The sequence below is a fragment of the Ochotona curzoniae genome, unplaced genomic scaffold, assembly GCF_017591425.1.
Source record: "Ochotona curzoniae isolate NIBS_2020 unplaced genomic scaffold, NIBS_Ocur_1.0 contig_3498, whole genome shotgun sequence".
In the NCBI taxonomy this organism is placed as follows: domain Eukaryota; kingdom Metazoa; phylum Chordata; class Mammalia; order Lagomorpha; family Ochotonidae; genus Ochotona; species Ochotona curzoniae.
In genome coordinates, this window is record NW_024465885.1 from 47,138,943 (window position 1) to 47,157,199 (window position 18,257).

An 18,257-nucleotide genomic window follows, 5' to 3' on the forward strand; every position below is an offset into this window, starting at 1 on the left:
AATCAGGAAAGGAATATCAGAAAATTGCCATAATACATAAAATCAGAATTACTTGAAAGCCTGACTAATTACTTAACATAGAAAAGTTGTTGCAGATTAAGTTAAAATGTTAGAACAAATTTTCAAAATAAAATAATAAAAAAAGAACAGTTTTAGTTGTAATTTTTTAAGCATCATCAGACTTTTTCATATTATTTGTTATAAATTATAGCATATAATTTACTGTTACATTATTTTAAACATTTTATGTGTATTTAACTTTTAATTAGTCTGCAAATATGGTTTACGTTGAGTTTCATGATGCTGTTATTGGAGTATTTGTTGATTTTTTTTCTCATTTTTTTAGTTAAGTTCTACTAAAGTGAAAAACAAAGGCAAGAAAAAGAAGCCAAAAGATTCAAAGGTATGGTGTTTTCTGTATTAATTTTTCATGTAAACTGCCCAAATTGATTTTTAATATACAAAATAGATTATAGATTAAGAAGTAATTGGAATATGTTGAAACATTTTCAAAGGTAAAAACTTTCTACATTTCAGATGTATTTTGGCAGTCTTCTGTGCTATAAACAAATATAAGTTAAACATTGTCTTTTTTTTTTTCCCCGAGATTCTATTAATTTGGAAGAAGTTACAGAAAGACAGAAAGATGGATCTGCTGCCAAATGGCTACATTGGCTGGAAATGGGGGCAGTGGAAACCAGGAGCCAGGAGCTTCTTCCTGGTCTCCCACATGGGTAGCAGGGGCCCAAGCATTTGGGCCATCCTCCACTGCTTTCCCTAGGTCATTAGCAGGAACTGGAGTGGAAGAAGAGCAGCTGGGACTTGAACCTGCATCCTGATGGGATGCCAGTGTTCTAGGTGGTGGCAGTTTTATGCACAACACCACAGTGTGAGCCCCTATTTATTCGTTTTTGAGAGGCAGAGAAAGAGAACCCGCGTGCTGGTCATTCCCAGATGCTTACCAGAGCCAAGGCTGGGAAGCAGAAGCAGCTCAGGAGCCTTCAGTGCTGCCTTGCAGGTCTGCGTTAGCAGGGAGCCAGAGCCGGGACTGAACCCAGGCACTCTGATCCCAACCAGCATGTTAATGCTAGGTCATACAGCTACTTCAACACTATTTACTCTGTCCTGTTCTCTTGTGTTACAGAGACTGTAGAGTGCAGATACTGTTATAACATAGGAATCTGTGGGTAGTCATAGAGCAAAATGCCAAAGGCAGCTTTGGAGTTCAGCAGGACTGGGTTCACGTCTTGGTTCATCAGTTACTAGCTGTGGGATCTTGGGCCTGTTACTTTACTTCCCTCATCTGTAGAACAACTATAACAGTGATACTAATAAATGATGGGGAACGGTGCTTACAAGCTGCTGCCTGTGATATCATTGATCCCCTGTCAGTGCTGGTTCAAGTCCTGCCTGCTGCACTTACCATACAACTGCCCTAATGAGACTGGGAAGGCAGTGGAACATGGCCTGTGTTCTTGGGCCCTTGCCACCAAGGTGGAGTTCCTGGCTCCTGGCTTCAGCCTTGCTCAGACCTGACTCTTGTGGCCATATGAGAAATGAACCAGTGTCTATCATTCCGTCTTCCAAATAAAATTTTAATCAAATAATGAATGCTAGTCATCATAAAGATCTCAGAATTAGTAGAATATTTTCCATTTTCTCACCTAAGGTTCTACTCCAAACCTTTGGGATAATACAAAGGGTGTTATTTTTCAGTCTCCTGTGGATTCTTATTACTTTGGAAGGAAAGAGGGAACCAAGCGAGAGGGAGTAACTTAGTTTATTTTTAAGATTTATTTATTCTTATTGCAAAGTCAGATATAGAAAGAGGAGGAAAGACAGAAAGGAAGATCCTCCGTCCGATGGTTCACTCCCCAAGTGGCCGCAGCGGCTGGAGCTGAGCCAATCTGAAGCCAGGAGCTCCCTGGTTCTCCCTTGTGGGTACAGGGTCCCAAGGATCTGGGCTGTCCCCAACTGATTTCCCAGGCCACAAGCAGGGAGATGGGTGGGAAGCAAGGCCGCTGGGACTAGAACCGGCAACCACATGGGATAACAGCACACACAGGGTGAGGACTTTAACCACTACACCATCACCCAGGCCCCGAGTAACTTAGTTTTACAAAAGGATAGGAGTTACTTGAGAGTTCCAATAAAACTTACGCCAGAAAAAGAATTGAATAAAAAAGTTCCCTTGATTTTTGGTAGTTTTCAAATTTCATTACACATTACCAAAAACACCTGTAAAAACAGCTTTTAAATATTTTCAATAAAATGGTAAAAAAAAAAAATTGAGTATGTCTTTAAGTTTTCATTTGGGCTGAAGATTGAAAACCTGAAACTGGGCTCAGGCTGCGAGGCCTGACGGTGATTCCTTACAAGGGTAGGTGGGCTGTTAACACGGCGGTGAGGTCGGCTCCCTCCGGGGAAAGCCTTCAGCGCAGAGCTGCCCCTGTGGGCACACACCGTCAGCCCAGCTGCAGCCGGGTGCGCTGGCCGAGGGGGAACAGGCAGGCCCTTGATGGTCAGAGGCTCGTGTGGCCGGCTCTGCTTCTGCGGCACAGCACCAGGTGTAGACACTGAAGCGCGCTAAACACGCGTCTCAGGAGAAAATCCTTTCCAGTGGTTAGTTTTATGTGCCATGTTATTGAAACTTTGTGCGACTACTGGTCAGAAAATAATTCAGGAAGCTTTGAACATATCACGTACTTTTTTCATCAAGGCTCAAGTGCAAAATATCTCCACATCTCTGGTATTTTAATAGGAAAAACATCAAACATATACATAATGAAAGAAGTGAGAGAATACTTGCAAGAAAAAGAAATCTCTTAAATAAACACTTGAAGACTATGTATTTCTACCGTTATTTAATTTTTCTTTCTTCAATGAAATCTGTCTTAGAACCAAGTTTTCCTTGGGCTTAATTTTAAATCAAGTGACATTTAATTGTCTTGCATATTGGAAAATACCCTAAATGTCAACCTGAGTTTTTTCTAACTGTTGAATCCAAGATCATGCTGTGGTCTTTTTGACAAAATGTAGATACATCTTTCATACATTGCAGTTAGTATGTGTGTTTATTTAAACATTCATCAGTTTAAGTGATAATGTTTTTCTCTCATGGATTTTGAGGAAGAAAATCATTGCCATTTTTCTCTCTCAATCCAGCCTATGCTAGTTGGGTCTGGAAAAACTTCAGTCACATCAAACAATGAGACTGCCACTTTGGGGGAAGACCATAAGTAAGTACAGTTTCTAACTTTTGCTTCATTTTAGCCCACATTTCCACTGGTGGGCGGTTTCAGTTAACAGTGCACATCTGTGTTTTGTGACTCTCACTTCCCTTTGCAGAGATACCCATCTTTTATCCTGACCTGCCATTATTCATCTTGATCGAATTTATGACTCAATTTTAGGCTTTTAGACCTGAGGAATTCAGTTAACCATTGCAGGGTGATGAAATTCATTCCATAAGTATATATCGAGAACCTCCTAATGCAAGGCGCTATGGGAAAATCCAAAGAGAATGTCTAGAAAATAAGCTTGTAAAATATTCAGTGGAAATAACATCCTATTGATAATTAAAGCTTTTCTGCTTGAGTACGAAGATATTTTGGCAGCTGTATATAATGTTATAGTTTAACCTTATACATTTGATAAAACTGAGTTTCTTTAAGATCTATTTTATTTTTTATTGGAAAGTCAGATATAGAGAGAGGAGAAGAGAGAGAGAGAGAGGAAGATCTTTCATCCGTTGATTAACTCCCCAAGTGGCTGCGATGGCCGGAGCTGCACCAATCTGAAGCCAGAAGCCAGGAGCATCTTCTGGGTTTCCCTCGTGGCTACAGGGTCCCAAGGCTTTGGGCCGTCCTCAACTGCTTTTCCAGGCTACAAGCAAGGAGTTGGATAGGAAGCAGGGCTGCCGGGATTAGAACCGGCACCTATATGGGATCCTGGCAGATCTCTCTGTCACTCTGCTTTTCAAATAAATCTTCAAACAAAGAGTAATGAATAGCAATAGCCTTTTTTTTTTTTCATTTTCTTCCATGAGCCTACCTTTTTTTTTTTTTTTAACATTTGTTAATTGAGATGAGAGGTGAATTAACTTTGCAGCCATTTCCATGGATTCTTTAAATGGAGGAATTCTTTTACATTAAATCATAATAGTAGCCCCTTCTTTGGGCTCTACAATAATATCCTGTAAGCTGGGTATCTAACAAGCAGCAGACATTGATTTCTTATGATTGTGGTGTGTGGGAAGTTCCAGGTCAGTGTTAGAGGGGCTTGGTGTATGGTGAGGGTCTCTTCCTGGTGTGTAGGTGTGTGCTCACACACGTGCTCACACAGTAGAAAGGACAGGGGAGCTCTCTGGACTCTTCTCCTTTTAAAGATTTATTTCTTTTCATTGGAAAGGCAGATTTACAGAGAGAGAGAGCGCACGCAGTGATCTTCCATCCACTGGTTCCCTCCCCAAATGACCGCAACAGACAGAGCTGGACAAAACTAGGCCAATCCAAAGCCAGGAGGCTGTAAGTTCTTTTGGGTCTCCTACATAGATTCAGTGGCTCAAGTAATTGGTCTGTCTTTTGCTGCTCTAAGGTGCATGAGCAGGGAGCTAGATCAGAAGTGGAGCAGCCTGGACACAGTCTGGAGCCCACATAGGATGGTAGCATCAGCACAGCACTGGCTCCTGGATTCTTTTTAAGGACACAAACCCAATAATGAGTGTTCGGCTCTCAAGAAAATCAAGTTCCAGATATCCCCCACTTCAACAGCCCTTCATGGGTGATTGGGTCTCACCCTGAGAACTTTGAGGGAGACACAGCATTCAGGCTGACAGTTTAGGCTTTCCTAAGCTTGACACTCACTTGTGCCACTCGAGTTGGAACTTCATACTCAGACTGAGCACAGTTCTGATAAGGTACAGTTCTGAGGACTTTAAGCAAAGAACTCACTTGACCTGCCCTAGGAGACAGGTGCAGTGTTTAAGGCCACTGTGTAGATAAGGAAGCAGGTAGATTTGCCAAGACAGCAGAGCCTGGATTTAAACATGCAGTGTGGCTTTACAGTACACAAACTACTTCAACTTTTTCGAGTGGTAAGATATTTTACTTCTCAAATTTTTTGCTAGTACCTTTTACCAGTCTCTCTAACTTTAATTTAATAGCAATTACTCTAAAATCTTCATTTTTTTCTCTTAACTCTCTAAAAAGCTACAATCAAGACAACATTGAACTTTTCAGAAGACTTAAGTTGTTAAAAAAAAAAGTTTGCAGAAAGGTAGATCATTGATTAAAAGTGTCTGCTCAGTGTCATGTGTAAGATATCTCGTGATCTTAATTGTGGATGGGTAACTTTTCTGTATTACAGTACCTGGCAGCATATTTTTAATAATGTGATATTGTGCCTTTGCTTTACTTCCATTCAGTATTATTTTGATTTACCCAAAAGTTAATTCTTGACACACATTTATTTTTTTCATCACCAGACGCAGTCCAGGCTCTGCTGGCCCGTTTGCAGTGCCTGCCCATCTTCGGCAGGATGTGGAAGAATTTGAAGCTCTCTATGACCAGCACAATAATGAATATGTTGTTCGCAACAAGAAGGTGTGGGAAATTAACCCGAAGCAAAAATCTTCCACTCTATATGAGTAAGTAGGCTGGGTTCCCATTGCTATGGCTGCTTTTTTTTTTTTTTAAACATTTACTTTTATTTTTATTTGAAAGTCAGATGTATAGAACAGAGGAGAGACAGAGAAGATCTTCCATCTACTGATTCACTCCCCAAGCAGCCACAGTGGCCAGAGCTGAGCCGATCCGAAGCCTGGAGCCTCTTCCAGGTCTCCCACACGGATGCAGGGTCCCAGGGCTTTGGGCCGTCCTTGACTGCTTTCCCAGGCCACAAGCAGGGAGCTGGATGGGAAGTGGAGCAGCCGGGATTAGAACTGGCGCCCATATGGGATCCCAGTGCATTCAAGGCGAGGACTTTACCCACTAGGCTACCTCACCAGGCCGCCATGGCTGCTGTTTTAAACTGAAGCTATCAGTGAAAGGTCAGAGGGTCTTTAATTTAATTCACACATTTATTAAAGGACTCAGTGCTTCAGAACCTCTGAGAAAACATCGTCAGTGCTTCTGTCACGTGTCACACAACGTTAGCTCATGATTTCTAATGCTTAAATTTAGAATCCTAGTGACTGTTGGCTTTGTCAGTTTGAGTCACTAATATAAAATAGACACTCCTTACTAAAACTCACCTGGTGCTCTCAGAGGAGCCATAAAGAACCATGGTTTTCTCTGATCCCACCACTGCAGTGTCGGCGGGTGCATTTGGAATCTCACCATTCCAGTGACCAGGTGGCAGGGGTCACGTTCAGCTGGGGGAATTGCACAGGGAGAGAGCAGGACTCTGTTTTGTTAGATAATTGGCTTCCTTTTTAAGGTTTTCAATAATATAAAGAGAACAGATATATACTTCACAGGTACAGTCCTAAGAGGATAATACTTCCCTCTTTCCCCTTCTTCAATCTCTCTCCTTCCTTTCTTTAAGTTTGCAAAATATGACTGTAAGCATTGAGGATGCTTTTGTGGTGCTGTGGGTTGTTGGACTGCCTAACATGCCAGCATCACTTACAAGAACTGGTTCAAGTCCTGGCTGCTCTACTTCTGATCCTGCTCGTGCGCCTAGGAAAGCAATCTTAGATGGCCCAGTCACCTGGGGCCGTGCCACCCATTTGACAGATCCAGATGGAGTTAGAGGCTCCTGGCTTTGTCCTGGCCATCTATATAGTATACTGGTGAATGAAAGCTCTCTCCCTGTCAAATAAATGAACATACCTTATACTAAAAAAATGAAACATAAATATGTATGAAACTGATTTTCGCCAGAATAAGATGGGAATACTATTTTATTTTTGAAATGTTTATTTGTTTGAGAGGCAAAGTGAGAGTGAGAGAGAAAATGTACTCCTATCTTCTTTTTGACCCTCCAGACGTCTTCAACAGCTAGGGTTTGGTTAAGCCGAGCTAAAGCTGCAAGCCAAGTATGTAGTCCAGAATTCTGCTAAAGCTGTTCCCTGGGCCTTCGCTGCCGCCTCCCAGGGTCTGCATTAGTGGGAGTCTGGAATAAGGAGCCTGCGTTGAAGCCAGGTGTTTGGGTGTAGGGTACAGACATCCTAACCACTATCTTAACTGTTAAGCTAAACACACATTCTCGGATTACTTTTTTAAAATGCTTTTCCCTGGGTCTGGTGTGCTGGCTTGGCAGCTGAAGTCCTCGCCTTGCATGTGCCAGGATTCCATATGGGCTCCAGTTCTGATCCCAGTGACCCTGTTTCCCATCTAGCTCCCTGCTTGTGGCCTGAGAAAGCAGTTGAGGATGGCCCAAAGCCATGGGACCCTGTGCTCATGTGGAGGACCCAGGGGAGGTAGGAGGCTTTGGATCAGCTGAGCTCTGGCCGTTGCAGCTACTTGGGGAGTGAATCAGCGGATGGAGGATCTTCCTCTCTGTTTCTTCTTCTCTCTGTATATCTGCCTTTCTAATAAATATAAATAGTTTTTTTAAAAAAAAAAAATGCCTTTCCCAGGACTGGCAACAACATGCATTGCCTTTCACAATGCCCATCTTTAGCCATTTAAGATATTAATGATTATGTCAAGTTATGGAATGTTTTAAGTACACGTAGAAACAGGTATTGGTATACACAATAGCTATTAGCATCTCTGGGGAATTTGCTTTCTTAAAATATTTTTTACTCCTGTCATATATTCAAGTATAGCGCTTAATTCTTTCTCTGGTTCTTTTTTTTGGGGGTAGGGGTTGAGAAATAGAAGAGTGAGTCAGTCACAGGGAGAGGAAGCTCCCATGTGTAGGTGTCTCACACTCTCCAGAGACGTGACTGGTGGTCGGCGCCTGAGCCTCACAGTCATGATGCTTATTGCTCTTGTGCTGGAGTGTCTTCCTTTCCTGTGGTCACTGTTGCTTCACCGTGACATTCCAGATTTAATTTTCTTACTCCAGGTAGAAAACTGTATTTTCTTAATAAGATTTTAATACCGTTCACCAGTTATTTTAGTGTAACTTAATGGCAGCTTAACAGTGACTGAAAATATGTTTGCACAGGTTTTGGCGATAGCTGATGTTATTTGTGCCAAGACATCAGAATCCTAAAAAGGGTTACTCAATCAACCAGCGATTGACTTCTCTCATTTTACCTTCCTTTTGTCCCCTTTGCTGCTGGACAAGCCTCTTTGCAGTCTTAGAACAAAGCCACCCTTAACCTTAGTTGGCACAAAAAAATGCGTTAAGTAGAGATTTCAAGGGTGTAAGCTATTCTAAGAAGAAAATAGTCATTAGAATTTTTAGAGTGGGGCCCGGCGTCGTGGCTTAGTGGATAAAACTCCTTGCCTTGAACACACTGGGATCCCATACAGGTGCCAGTTCTAATCCCGGCAGACCTGGTAAAGCAGCTGAGGACGACCCAAGGCTTTGGGACCCTGCACCCGTGTGGGAGACCTGGAGAAAGTTCCTGGCTCCAGGCTCTGGATCAGCGCAGCACCAGCCATTGCGCTCACTTGGGGAGTGAATCATCGGACGAAAGATCTTCCTCTCTGTCTCTCCTCTCTGTATATCTACCTTTGTAATAAATGTAACTAAATCTTTGAAAAAAAAAAAAAAGAATCCTTAGAGTGGACTTTGGGTGACTTTTAAATGTTCCCGAGCAGCAGCAGAAAGCAGTGTTTGGGCCTTATCTTAGCATTGGTTACTGTGACGTCAGTCATTTTACTTGTCATAGCAGTTACCTGCAGCAGCATCTGTACAAAAATTGAGCTTCGTTTGTTCCAGGGAAGCATTGTTCTTTTTTGTTTTTTAAAGATTTATATATTTTTATTGCAAAGTCAGATATATAGACAGGAGGAGAGACAGAGAGAAAGATCTTCCATCTGATGGTTCACTCCCCAAGTGACCGCAACGGCTGGAGCTGCACCTTCTGAAGCCGGGAGCCAGGAGCTCTTCCGGGTCTCCCACACGGGTGCAGGGTCCCAAGGCTTTGGGCCGTCCCTGACTGTCTTCTCAGACCACAAGCAGGGAGCTGGATGGGAAGTGGAGCTGCCAGGATTAGAACTGGCACCATATGGGATCCCAGTGCATTCAAGGGGAGGACTTTAGTGGCTACGCCACTGCACCATGACCCCGGAAGCATTGTTCTTAACTTTTGTTCCAAGCACATTGTTCTTTTTGCATTAATTATTTAAAAAAAAGCCTTTTGGGGTTTTTGTTTTTGAAGGCAGCTTCTTAGTGATGCCTGATACGGCTTTCATGCTAGTTGTGTCTTACAGTATACACAAAATTCATTCAAAAGGAGAAGCCCACTTGAGCCTGATACAAGAATGAGAGAAGAAAGCAGATGTAGGCTGGAATGAACAGTTCAGAGGAGCAGTCAGGATGTTGAACTGTGTTGGTTAATGGAGATTTGTTTTAGTCCCTTTGCCATTGCACATGCCCAAACACGAAGATTTGACTGTATCTATTGCATCCATATTCAAACAGGATATTTTGAGATTTTACTTCTTCTGTTCATTTGACATTCTTTTTAAAAAATGATGTTGTTTCTAAATTTTATTTATTAATTTATTTAACTGTTTGAGCAGCAGAGGAACAGAGAACTCCTATCTGCTGTTTCATTCCCCAAGTGTCCAAGGGCCAGTGGTAGGCCTGGTGCGAGCCAGTCTGGGTTTGGCACATGCGCGTCAGGGACCTGTTGTTTGAGCCACATCCTTGTTTCCTCCTGGGTCAAGCATTAGCAGGAAGCTACAAGCTGAAGCACAAGTGGAACTAGGAGCCAACACTGCTCCAGGCTGCTGGCATCCCAGCCAGTGTCCCAGGTGCCATGCCAGTCACCCACCCTGCCAGTGCCCCAAGCGCCATGCCAGTCACCCACCCTGTCAGTGTCCCAAGCCATGCCATGTCACCTACCCTGTCAGTTGACATTCTTATTAACTATTGGTATTTTTCCTGAATAAGTTTTCTTACTTATTCGTTGATTTTAAAATAGCCTGTAAAATTATATAATTAAAATGTATAAAATGTCTTCTTAATCCCATCTTTTTCAAAAAAATATTTTGAGGAGTTATCTAAGTTTTGCTTATTTTATTATTGCTTCATCATGTTTGTTATAGCAGGTGGGGCATTGAGAAAATTAAAAGTGAAATGATGTTTTGCTTTGGCAGCAAGAGCTTGTTTTTTTTTTTTTTTTTTTTTTTTTTTGAGTAAACACATATGAGTCTGTCCTTACAGTAATTCATGCAAATGTACTTTTTTTTTCCAAGTTACTTCTCTCAGCTGTTGGAGGAACACGGTCCCTTGGACATGAGTAACAAGATGTTCTCTGAAGAATATGAGTTTTTCCCAGAAGAAACTCGACAGATACTACAGAAAGCAGGAGGTTTAAAAGCTTTTCTTCTGGGGTGCCCTCGTTTTGTTGTGATTGACAACTGTATTGCATTGAGGAAAGTTGCATTACGACTTAAGAAAAAAAGAAAGAAGAAAAATTTTAAAGCTAAAGTGGAAGAAATTTCAAAAACAGGAGAATATTTGCAAGCCAAACTGCCACTGAATCCAGCTGCTAGGGAATTTAAACCAGATGTGAAGTCCAGCACCGTGTCTGACGTCCCAACAGTCCCAGCCTCGGAGGATGCGAAACCCAGGCCTGTGTCTGCCAGTTGTCCCCAAATAGCCTGTGCAGATGCAAAGCCCACACCGGCCTCAGAGCAGCACTCTTCCCAGCCACTTCCTGAAAATGCACACCCCAAGGGTCCCCCCTCCGACTCTCCCAAGCACATCGTTGAGGAGACGAATCACAAGCGAGTCTCCTCGCATTCTCCCAAACCAGTTTCTGAAGACATGAAACCAAGCTACTGGACTCAATCCCATTTGGTCACAGGGTACTGTACCTATCTTCCTTTTCAGGGATTTGACATTACCCAGACACCACCAGCATACATAAACGTCCTACCGAGTTTGACCCAGTACACTGCCGTCTACACACCCCTGCCCAGTATTGCTTCCGAGTACCAGCTGCAAAGATCAGTAGCGGCAGTGCCAGCTTTTGTAGCCAGTGACACAGCAGATAAAAATGCTGCTGTGGGTTTTGAGTGTTGTCCTATGAATCCTGAGCAAGCTGCTGGGCACCAGCCTCCCCTGGAGCAGTCTGTGAAGTCACAGCAGAGCATGGGTGGTACTGATCTGTCCTCAAGCAAGTCTCATGGAAGGGATGGGCACCGTGGGAACCCCAGCATGTGTGAGACATGTGCAGAACATGCCGGTGAAGTGGCAGATACTCCAAAGACACAGTCGGTTGGCACGCAGGTGAGACTCGCAAGAAGTCTTAATATGTAGCAAAGTTAAAATTCTTAAAAATGAGTCATGATGGGCAAATTTGTTAGAAGTTTTGAATTTACTGAATATCATCTGCCTTTTGCATTCAAGTTCTGTACCAACTGAGAAATAAGGTAATTGGGTGGGCAGATGGAGCTGGGACATTTTAATAAACACACAGTAGGAAGATGTGGCTGCTTCTTTATAGAAAAGTGCACCTGCTCAGTCAAGCCTGCATTGACAAGCCTCCCCAGCAGTCATGGCGTGACTGTAGGGTTTACTGCAGGAAGGGGGAAGTGGGCTGACAAATGGCAATAAGAAGCCGCAGCCTCTGCTGCCAAACCAGGGGAGGAATGAGACAGGTAAGGAAATATCCATAGGGAGAGAAGCAGGGGTGCCTAGAGCTCTTTCCTCAGGGCACAGGGCGGCTTCTCTGCAAGTGGAGGCCGGATGTGATGCAGGAGATGTTAGCCACTGCGCACCTAAGCTGTCTGAGTGATGGGGGAGCTTTAAATGAAATGTTAGGTATGACGAACCAAAAGCATTTTCAGTTACACTGATTCTGAAAGTAATTCCTTACTAATATAATTACTTAGTGAAAGCATAGAGCATAGTCTAAATTAGAAAAAAGTACAAAAAAAAAACAGCATGTTTTAAAATGTTACTACCTGGTGAGTTTATTTACTAGAGAAATTGAGGGAAATCTAATTGAAGGGATTGTTTTGCCCTGTAGGTGTCTTGGAGCATAATACACGAAGAAGTCAACACTGAGCCGTATGAGCCTGTTGAGACACAACAGGTGAGTCAGATTATATTAAACTGTTAACAGAGTTTAATTTTCACTCATAATTCTTGATGGGAATGATGAGGCAGAACTGTCTTGGAACCAATAAAGTCCATACAAAGGAAATTGAATTTTCTTGTAGCATAGTGATTTTAAAATATAATGTTTTATTTGTTTTAATTGGTATAATGAGTATATCCATATACTAATTTATAAGTGAGCTTATTCATATGAGTTAATACAGAAAGGTATTATAAAGACTTTTACCACTTTAAGTTATTGAATTAGAAATTATAGATTTATTTGTTTTTATTGGAAAGGCAGATCAGATTTACAGAGAGAAGGAGAGAAAGATCTTCCATCTGCTGGTTCACTCCCCAAGAGGCCTTAGCTGAACCAATCCAAAGCCAGGAGCCAGGAGCCTCTTCCAGATCTCTCATGTGGGTGCAGGGTCCCAAGGCTTGCTGTCCTCCACTGCTTTCCCAGACCACAAGCAAGAAGCTAGATGGAAAGTGGAGCAGCTGGGCACCACCTGGCACCCATATGGGATCCCAACATGTACAAGCTGAGGATTTAGTCATTGAGCCATTGCACTGGGCCCTAAAGTTTTTTTTTTTAACCAAATATGATAATAAAATAAGAGTTAATATTTCTCAACATTCTAGTATTTTTCTCTCAAGCTACAAGCTATCTTAACTTGAAGCATCACTAGTATTTCCTTTTACTACGGAGACACTGAAAAAACTAAATATGAGAAAAAATAATGTAGAAAATAGGAGATAGAATTGTCATTACTTACAGAGGCTAAGATTGTATTCTGGAAAATTTTAAACAACCAACTGAAAACCTGTACCAAAGTAAGAATTCAGAGTACAATTGGATAGAAATAAATGCCTTCTCATGTACTAGCAAGAGCCTGTTAGTATATGATCATACCCTGTTTCGAGTAGCAGCAAATAGGTAAAATACATAAGTCTATATCAAGAAAAAAAGTTTAAATGCTTTGAGAAACCCACAGAAGACATAAATGAAAATGTGTTTTGTGTACTTAGATAGGACTACCCATAACATGAAGGAGATTGATTGATTTTCCCTTAGGCTTTTTAAAATTTAACACGACTCCAATGTGCAGTGATATCTATATAACAAATTAACTCAAAACCCAGTGCCTTAAGAAGCATTTGTTTTTTCATGGCTTCTCCGGATCAGAATTCTAGGAGCAACTTAGCTGGATGGTTCTGGAAATATTTCTGAGGCTGATGAGGACTTAGTCAAGGAGTGACTTGGGCTGGAGGTTCTGCTTCCAGGGTGGCTTGTTCACTTACTCACAGGTTAGTGCTCTCCATGGACAGACGGCCTCTGTTGCTTGCCCCGTGGAGCCCAGCGCTTGCAGGCCCTGCCTTGGGGAGCCGCACTGCATCCCATCTTCCGAGTGTCTGCATCCCACAGGGCAGCCCCGCCAGCCTGCCCAGAGAGGAGAGCCTGTTCCAGGGCACGCATATCCAGAGGCTAGGGTCTGGGTGTCTCACTTGGAGGCTGCCTCCTGTTCAGGATTTACTTGGACTTAAATTGATTCCACTTCATTTGTAAAACGAGCTTCCTGAGTGAGCAAGAGGATTATGAAACTGGACATCACTTAAGTAAACTGTTAGAATAAAAGTTCTGTGGAATAGAAGAATATAGAGATTTAAGCAAAGTTCTAAATTATCAGTGAGCAAAAAGATTATTAAATATATTAGGAGAAATGGGTTGCTATCTAGAAAAATATAGTTTAGATCCCTGCTTCTTTTTTTACACAAAATGAAGTCCTGGCAGATCAGAAATTGAAAGAGGGGCTGGTGTTGTGCTTAGTGATTTAAGCTACCACTTAACAATGCAGGCATTCCACAAAGACGCTGGTTCAAGTCCTGGCTGCTCCACTTGCCATCCAACTCGCTGCTAATGGACCCCTAGGAAAGGAGTAGAAGATGGTCCAAGTACTTGGGACTAGCTCCCGTGTGGGAGGTCTGGAGAAAATTCCTGGCTCTTGGCTTTGACCTGGCAGTGAAGGTCATTTGGGGAATGAACTAACAGATGGAAGATCTGTCTGTCTGTCTCTCCCTCTGTCTGTAACTAACTTTCAAATAAATAAATCTTTTAAAATTATTAGAAAAAAATGAGCTTTTATGAAAATACCCCCCCAAAAGGGAAATTTTATCATTAGACCAATAACAAAAAAAGTGTGTGTGTTTCTATACACGGTCAGTCCCAGCATGAGTGCACGTGCATGGGACCTGTGGATGTAAGAGCAACCACACAGATGTTACAGCACATCTTGGAAGCTGGGACGCTCACCTGCAGCACAGCACAGCACTCACTAACAGGAACGTTTCTGCAAGCTAGTAAGGAAGCAGTAACAATCTATTCACAACAATAGGAATAAATGTGAATAAGCAATTCACAGCAGAAGAAATACTGGGGAATTTTAGACATGTAAAATAGTGCCAGTGTCACTTGCAATAATAAACTAGTTACCTGCAGGTTTTTGAAACAGTGAAATGCAAATTTCTGGGGAAGGCAATTTAGGATTTACCTGAATGTATCTGTGTATGTGAAGATCAGTGAGCAAGAGTATTTGTATATCTGTTTCACCAATGTTTATTTTAGTAGAAATGGGATACAGTGTAAGCATCCTTGACTGGTGAAGTGCTAAAGGCCGGCGTATCTCTATAATGAAGCAGTATACTGCTTAAAATGAAGCAGTTCTGTAATTACTGATTCTAGAATGATTTACAAGACCCAACATAGTTAAGTAGAAAGAAAAAATAAAATTATAATTTTGTGTTATCTACTGCTTACTTTTACAAATAACTTTATAGTTTTGCTATTTATAAAAGAAATACAGAATTGTTAGGTTTTTTTTTCCAATGAACATTACTGAAATTTTGAAAAATAAATTGAAAGTCATCTGCATTGCCTTCACTCATGCTTTATTTGGATGGCCATACTTTAAGGCCTTATTTGTACGCTTGCCTAGATTTAGGTGAAAAATAGAATACTTCGTGTATGTTCTATTTAAAATTTGCAATCTTCAGGCCCGGCACCATGGCCTAGTGGCTAAAGTCCTCTCCTTGAATGTGCTGGGATCCCATATGATGCCAGTTCTAATCCTGGCAGCTCCACTTCCCATCCATCTCTCTGCTTGTGGCCTGGGAAAGCAGTCGAGGGCGGCCCAGAGCATTGGGATCCTGCACTCATGTGAGGGACCCAGAAGAGGCTCCTGGCTTCAGATTGGCTCACCTCCTGCCATTGCGGTCACTTGGGGAGTGAACCATCGGGCAGAAAATCTTCCTCTCTGTCTCTCCTCCTCTGTGTATATCTGCCTTTCCAATAAAAATAAATAAAAATCTTTTTAAAAATTTGCAATTTTCACACAATATAGATGGATTTTTTCTCCCTGGTTGGTAAACCTAAGATGTATAGTTTTATTTTTAGTGGATATTTGGTATCCCATTAAATGTGTGAGTATTTATTTGACTGGATTCTTATTGTTGAACATTCAGAATGTGTCAGCTTTCATGCTTTTAAGTGGTGCTGTAGTGAGCATTTTTGCCTGTGAATGTGTACTGAATACAATAACTGGTGTGGAGTTCTCGTTACACTTCATTTGAGATCAGGCTATGTTGAGTGAGACAGGGTTTTAATCCTGAAATATTCTTGTCATCATTGTTGGGAGAATCCCTAAATGCTTTCTTTAGTTGAATTCCAAGACGTTGATGCTGATGTGGCCGGTGCTGATTGCTCCACCACTGAGACTTGCGTTTGCTTTTCTTCTGGGACCTTGAGAAGTTGCCTTCCATCCCTAACTCTGTTTTCTGGTCTGTTAAAGTCACGCCAGGTATCTCAACCAGAAGTGTGGTGACTTTTAAATGTAAGAACATAGAGTTGGCATTGAGCTTCCTGCCTGTCTCCACTGGTGATGTTAATCTATAATTCTAGGTTGCTGCTCATTGTGATCCTTTTGCCAGGATTTACCTGAAAGCAGAGGTAGCTAAGATCTTAAACCATAAAGTCTTGCTTGTGAGCCACAGTCTGATTTAAATATGGACTGTGTTCATGGTGCTAGACTTCCAGTCTGGGAAATGCGAAGTGGTGCACTCCTAAGCGAACAGCCATGCATTGTCACCCTGACCGGAGTTCCTATTTTGCTTGAGAAGTCAGAATTTGCAATACGTGTGGGTTATGCTCAGGTGTTGGGGGAGGAACCTAAGATATTGAAGACAGATCTGCTTTGTGCTGCTGGGCAGGCTTCCACAGCCTGGCTGCCACCTGGCAGCAAAGCCCCTGCAGCAAAGCCACCTGGCAGCAAAGCCCCTGCAGCAAGCAGAACTTGCCAGCATCCAGCAGGCAGGCTCTTCAGTCTCAAGCATGTGATTGTTTTTGTGCTAGCAGGATGCAAAGCTGTTTAAAGAAAAAAAAAAAAAACACAAAACCTTAGATTGGGCTCAGCAGGATGGCTCAATGTCCAAACCTTACCTTACATGTGCCAGGATGCCGTATGGGTGCTGGTTTGTGTCCCAGCTGCCCCACTTCGTGTCAGCTCCCTGCTTGTGGCCTGAGAAAGCAGTAGAGGATGGTCCAAAGTCTTGGACCCTGCTCCTGCTTGGGAGACCTGGAACAAACTGCTGGCTTGGGATCGGCTCAGCTGTTGCCACTTGAGGAGTAAAGCAACAGATGGAACATCTTTCTGTGTCTGCTGCTCTATGTATATCTGCCTTTCTAATAAAAAAGTAAATAAATAAATCTTTTAAAAAGAAGTTTTAAATTCCTCAATTAGTGTGGTTTTGGATTGTGTATTTTCACCTGCCTTTGCTTGTTTTAAGGGATAGTTTAGAATAAGAGCATAAATAGGTGTTTTTAATTAATAGACAATTTTGTAATTTGCTTTTAGGGGGATATTTCACGCATTGAAAAAGAGTACTATTTACTACAAGAACAGTTTCAGGAGGCATACAAAAAGTATGAGCAGATAAAGCTCAAGGGCTCAGAAGAGACCAAGGACCTGGAAGAAAAGCTGAAAAGGAACTTAGAAGAAAACAAGGTAATTCTTCCATCAGCAACCTTTCTCTAATTGCGTGTTGTATTGTTAGTAGAAGGTAACTGTGCTTGTGCCATTTTTATTTGATTTATTTATTTATGAGACAGTTCCATAGGCTCTGGGATTTCCGCCTCTGTTACTTCATTGCAAAGTCCTTCATGAACAGTCCTAAGTCCATCATTCAGGCCTCTAAGTGCATCCTGACAGTGCAGGCATGGACAATGGCAGAGAGTCCAGCACCCTATTGTCAAGATATATGTAACAGTTTCATTGGGAGTCCATTTTTGGGTTGGAAATAGAGCCGCATATTGCATTGCGTCCTCACATTTGGATATGATAGTCTCTCTTACCCAGTTATGGTGTATCACTTTAAATAAAAAGCTGCAATACAAAATCAACAACAGAATGAAAGAAAATTTACAGCAGGAAGTTAAATAACATGCTATAGAATGACCGATGTGTAGCTAAAGAGATGAAAATAAAAAAGCTTCTTGAAGAAAGCGATGCTACTGTATGACTTATGTGTCACATTAGAAGCTAACAAGAGAAAATAAAAACTTTTGAAGAAAGGACAGTGAAAACAAAAACATTAAAATCCATGAGTAGCGAAAACAGTATTGAAAGGAACGTTGATAAAATCAAGTGCTTACTTAGCGCTTCTTGGCCTTTTGGCTAAGATTAAGTGTAAAATCAAGTGCTTACAGTCAAAATGTCTCTACTAAATGATCTAATAAATAATAAATATAAATGATCTAATGCCTCTTAAGGATCTATTAAAAAAGAAAAAATGAACAGAAAACAAGAAATGATAAAATTCATAACCAGAATAAATGGAATTGAAACCAAAAAACTACTAGCTGCAACAAGAAAGAGCCATTTTTTAAGATGAGCAAAACCAAAAACAAAGAGTAGCCTGTGAGAAAAAACAATTAAAATTAAAGAGTTGAAGAAATGACTCCAACTGTCTGCTCTTTGCGTATTTCATGATGCTGTTGGTACAGGCACCAGTGGAAAGTTTAATCT

The 18,257-nt window shown here is 41.7% G+C and overlaps 1 protein-coding gene across 2 annotated transcripts in view; it reads left to right on the top strand.

The window, feature by feature from the left end:
* TTC3 (tetratricopeptide repeat domain 3) overlaps positions 1–18,257 on the top strand; it is a 107,369-nt gene that overhangs the window by 61,702 nt on the left and 27,410 nt on the right. For both annotated transcript variants that reach the window (XM_040980803.1, XM_040980805.1), the window contains 6 exons: positions 347–403; positions 3,166–3,239; positions 5,486–5,647; positions 10,326–11,364; positions 12,107–12,172; positions 17,088–17,237. In XM_040980803.1, the coding sequence (XP_040836737.1) occupies positions 347–403; positions 3,166–3,239; positions 5,486–5,647; positions 10,326–11,364; positions 12,107–12,172; positions 17,088–17,237 (1,548 nt within the window). The remainder of the gene's footprint in view (positions 1–346; positions 404–3,165; positions 3,240–5,485; positions 5,648–10,325; positions 11,365–12,106; positions 12,173–17,087; positions 17,238–18,257) is intronic.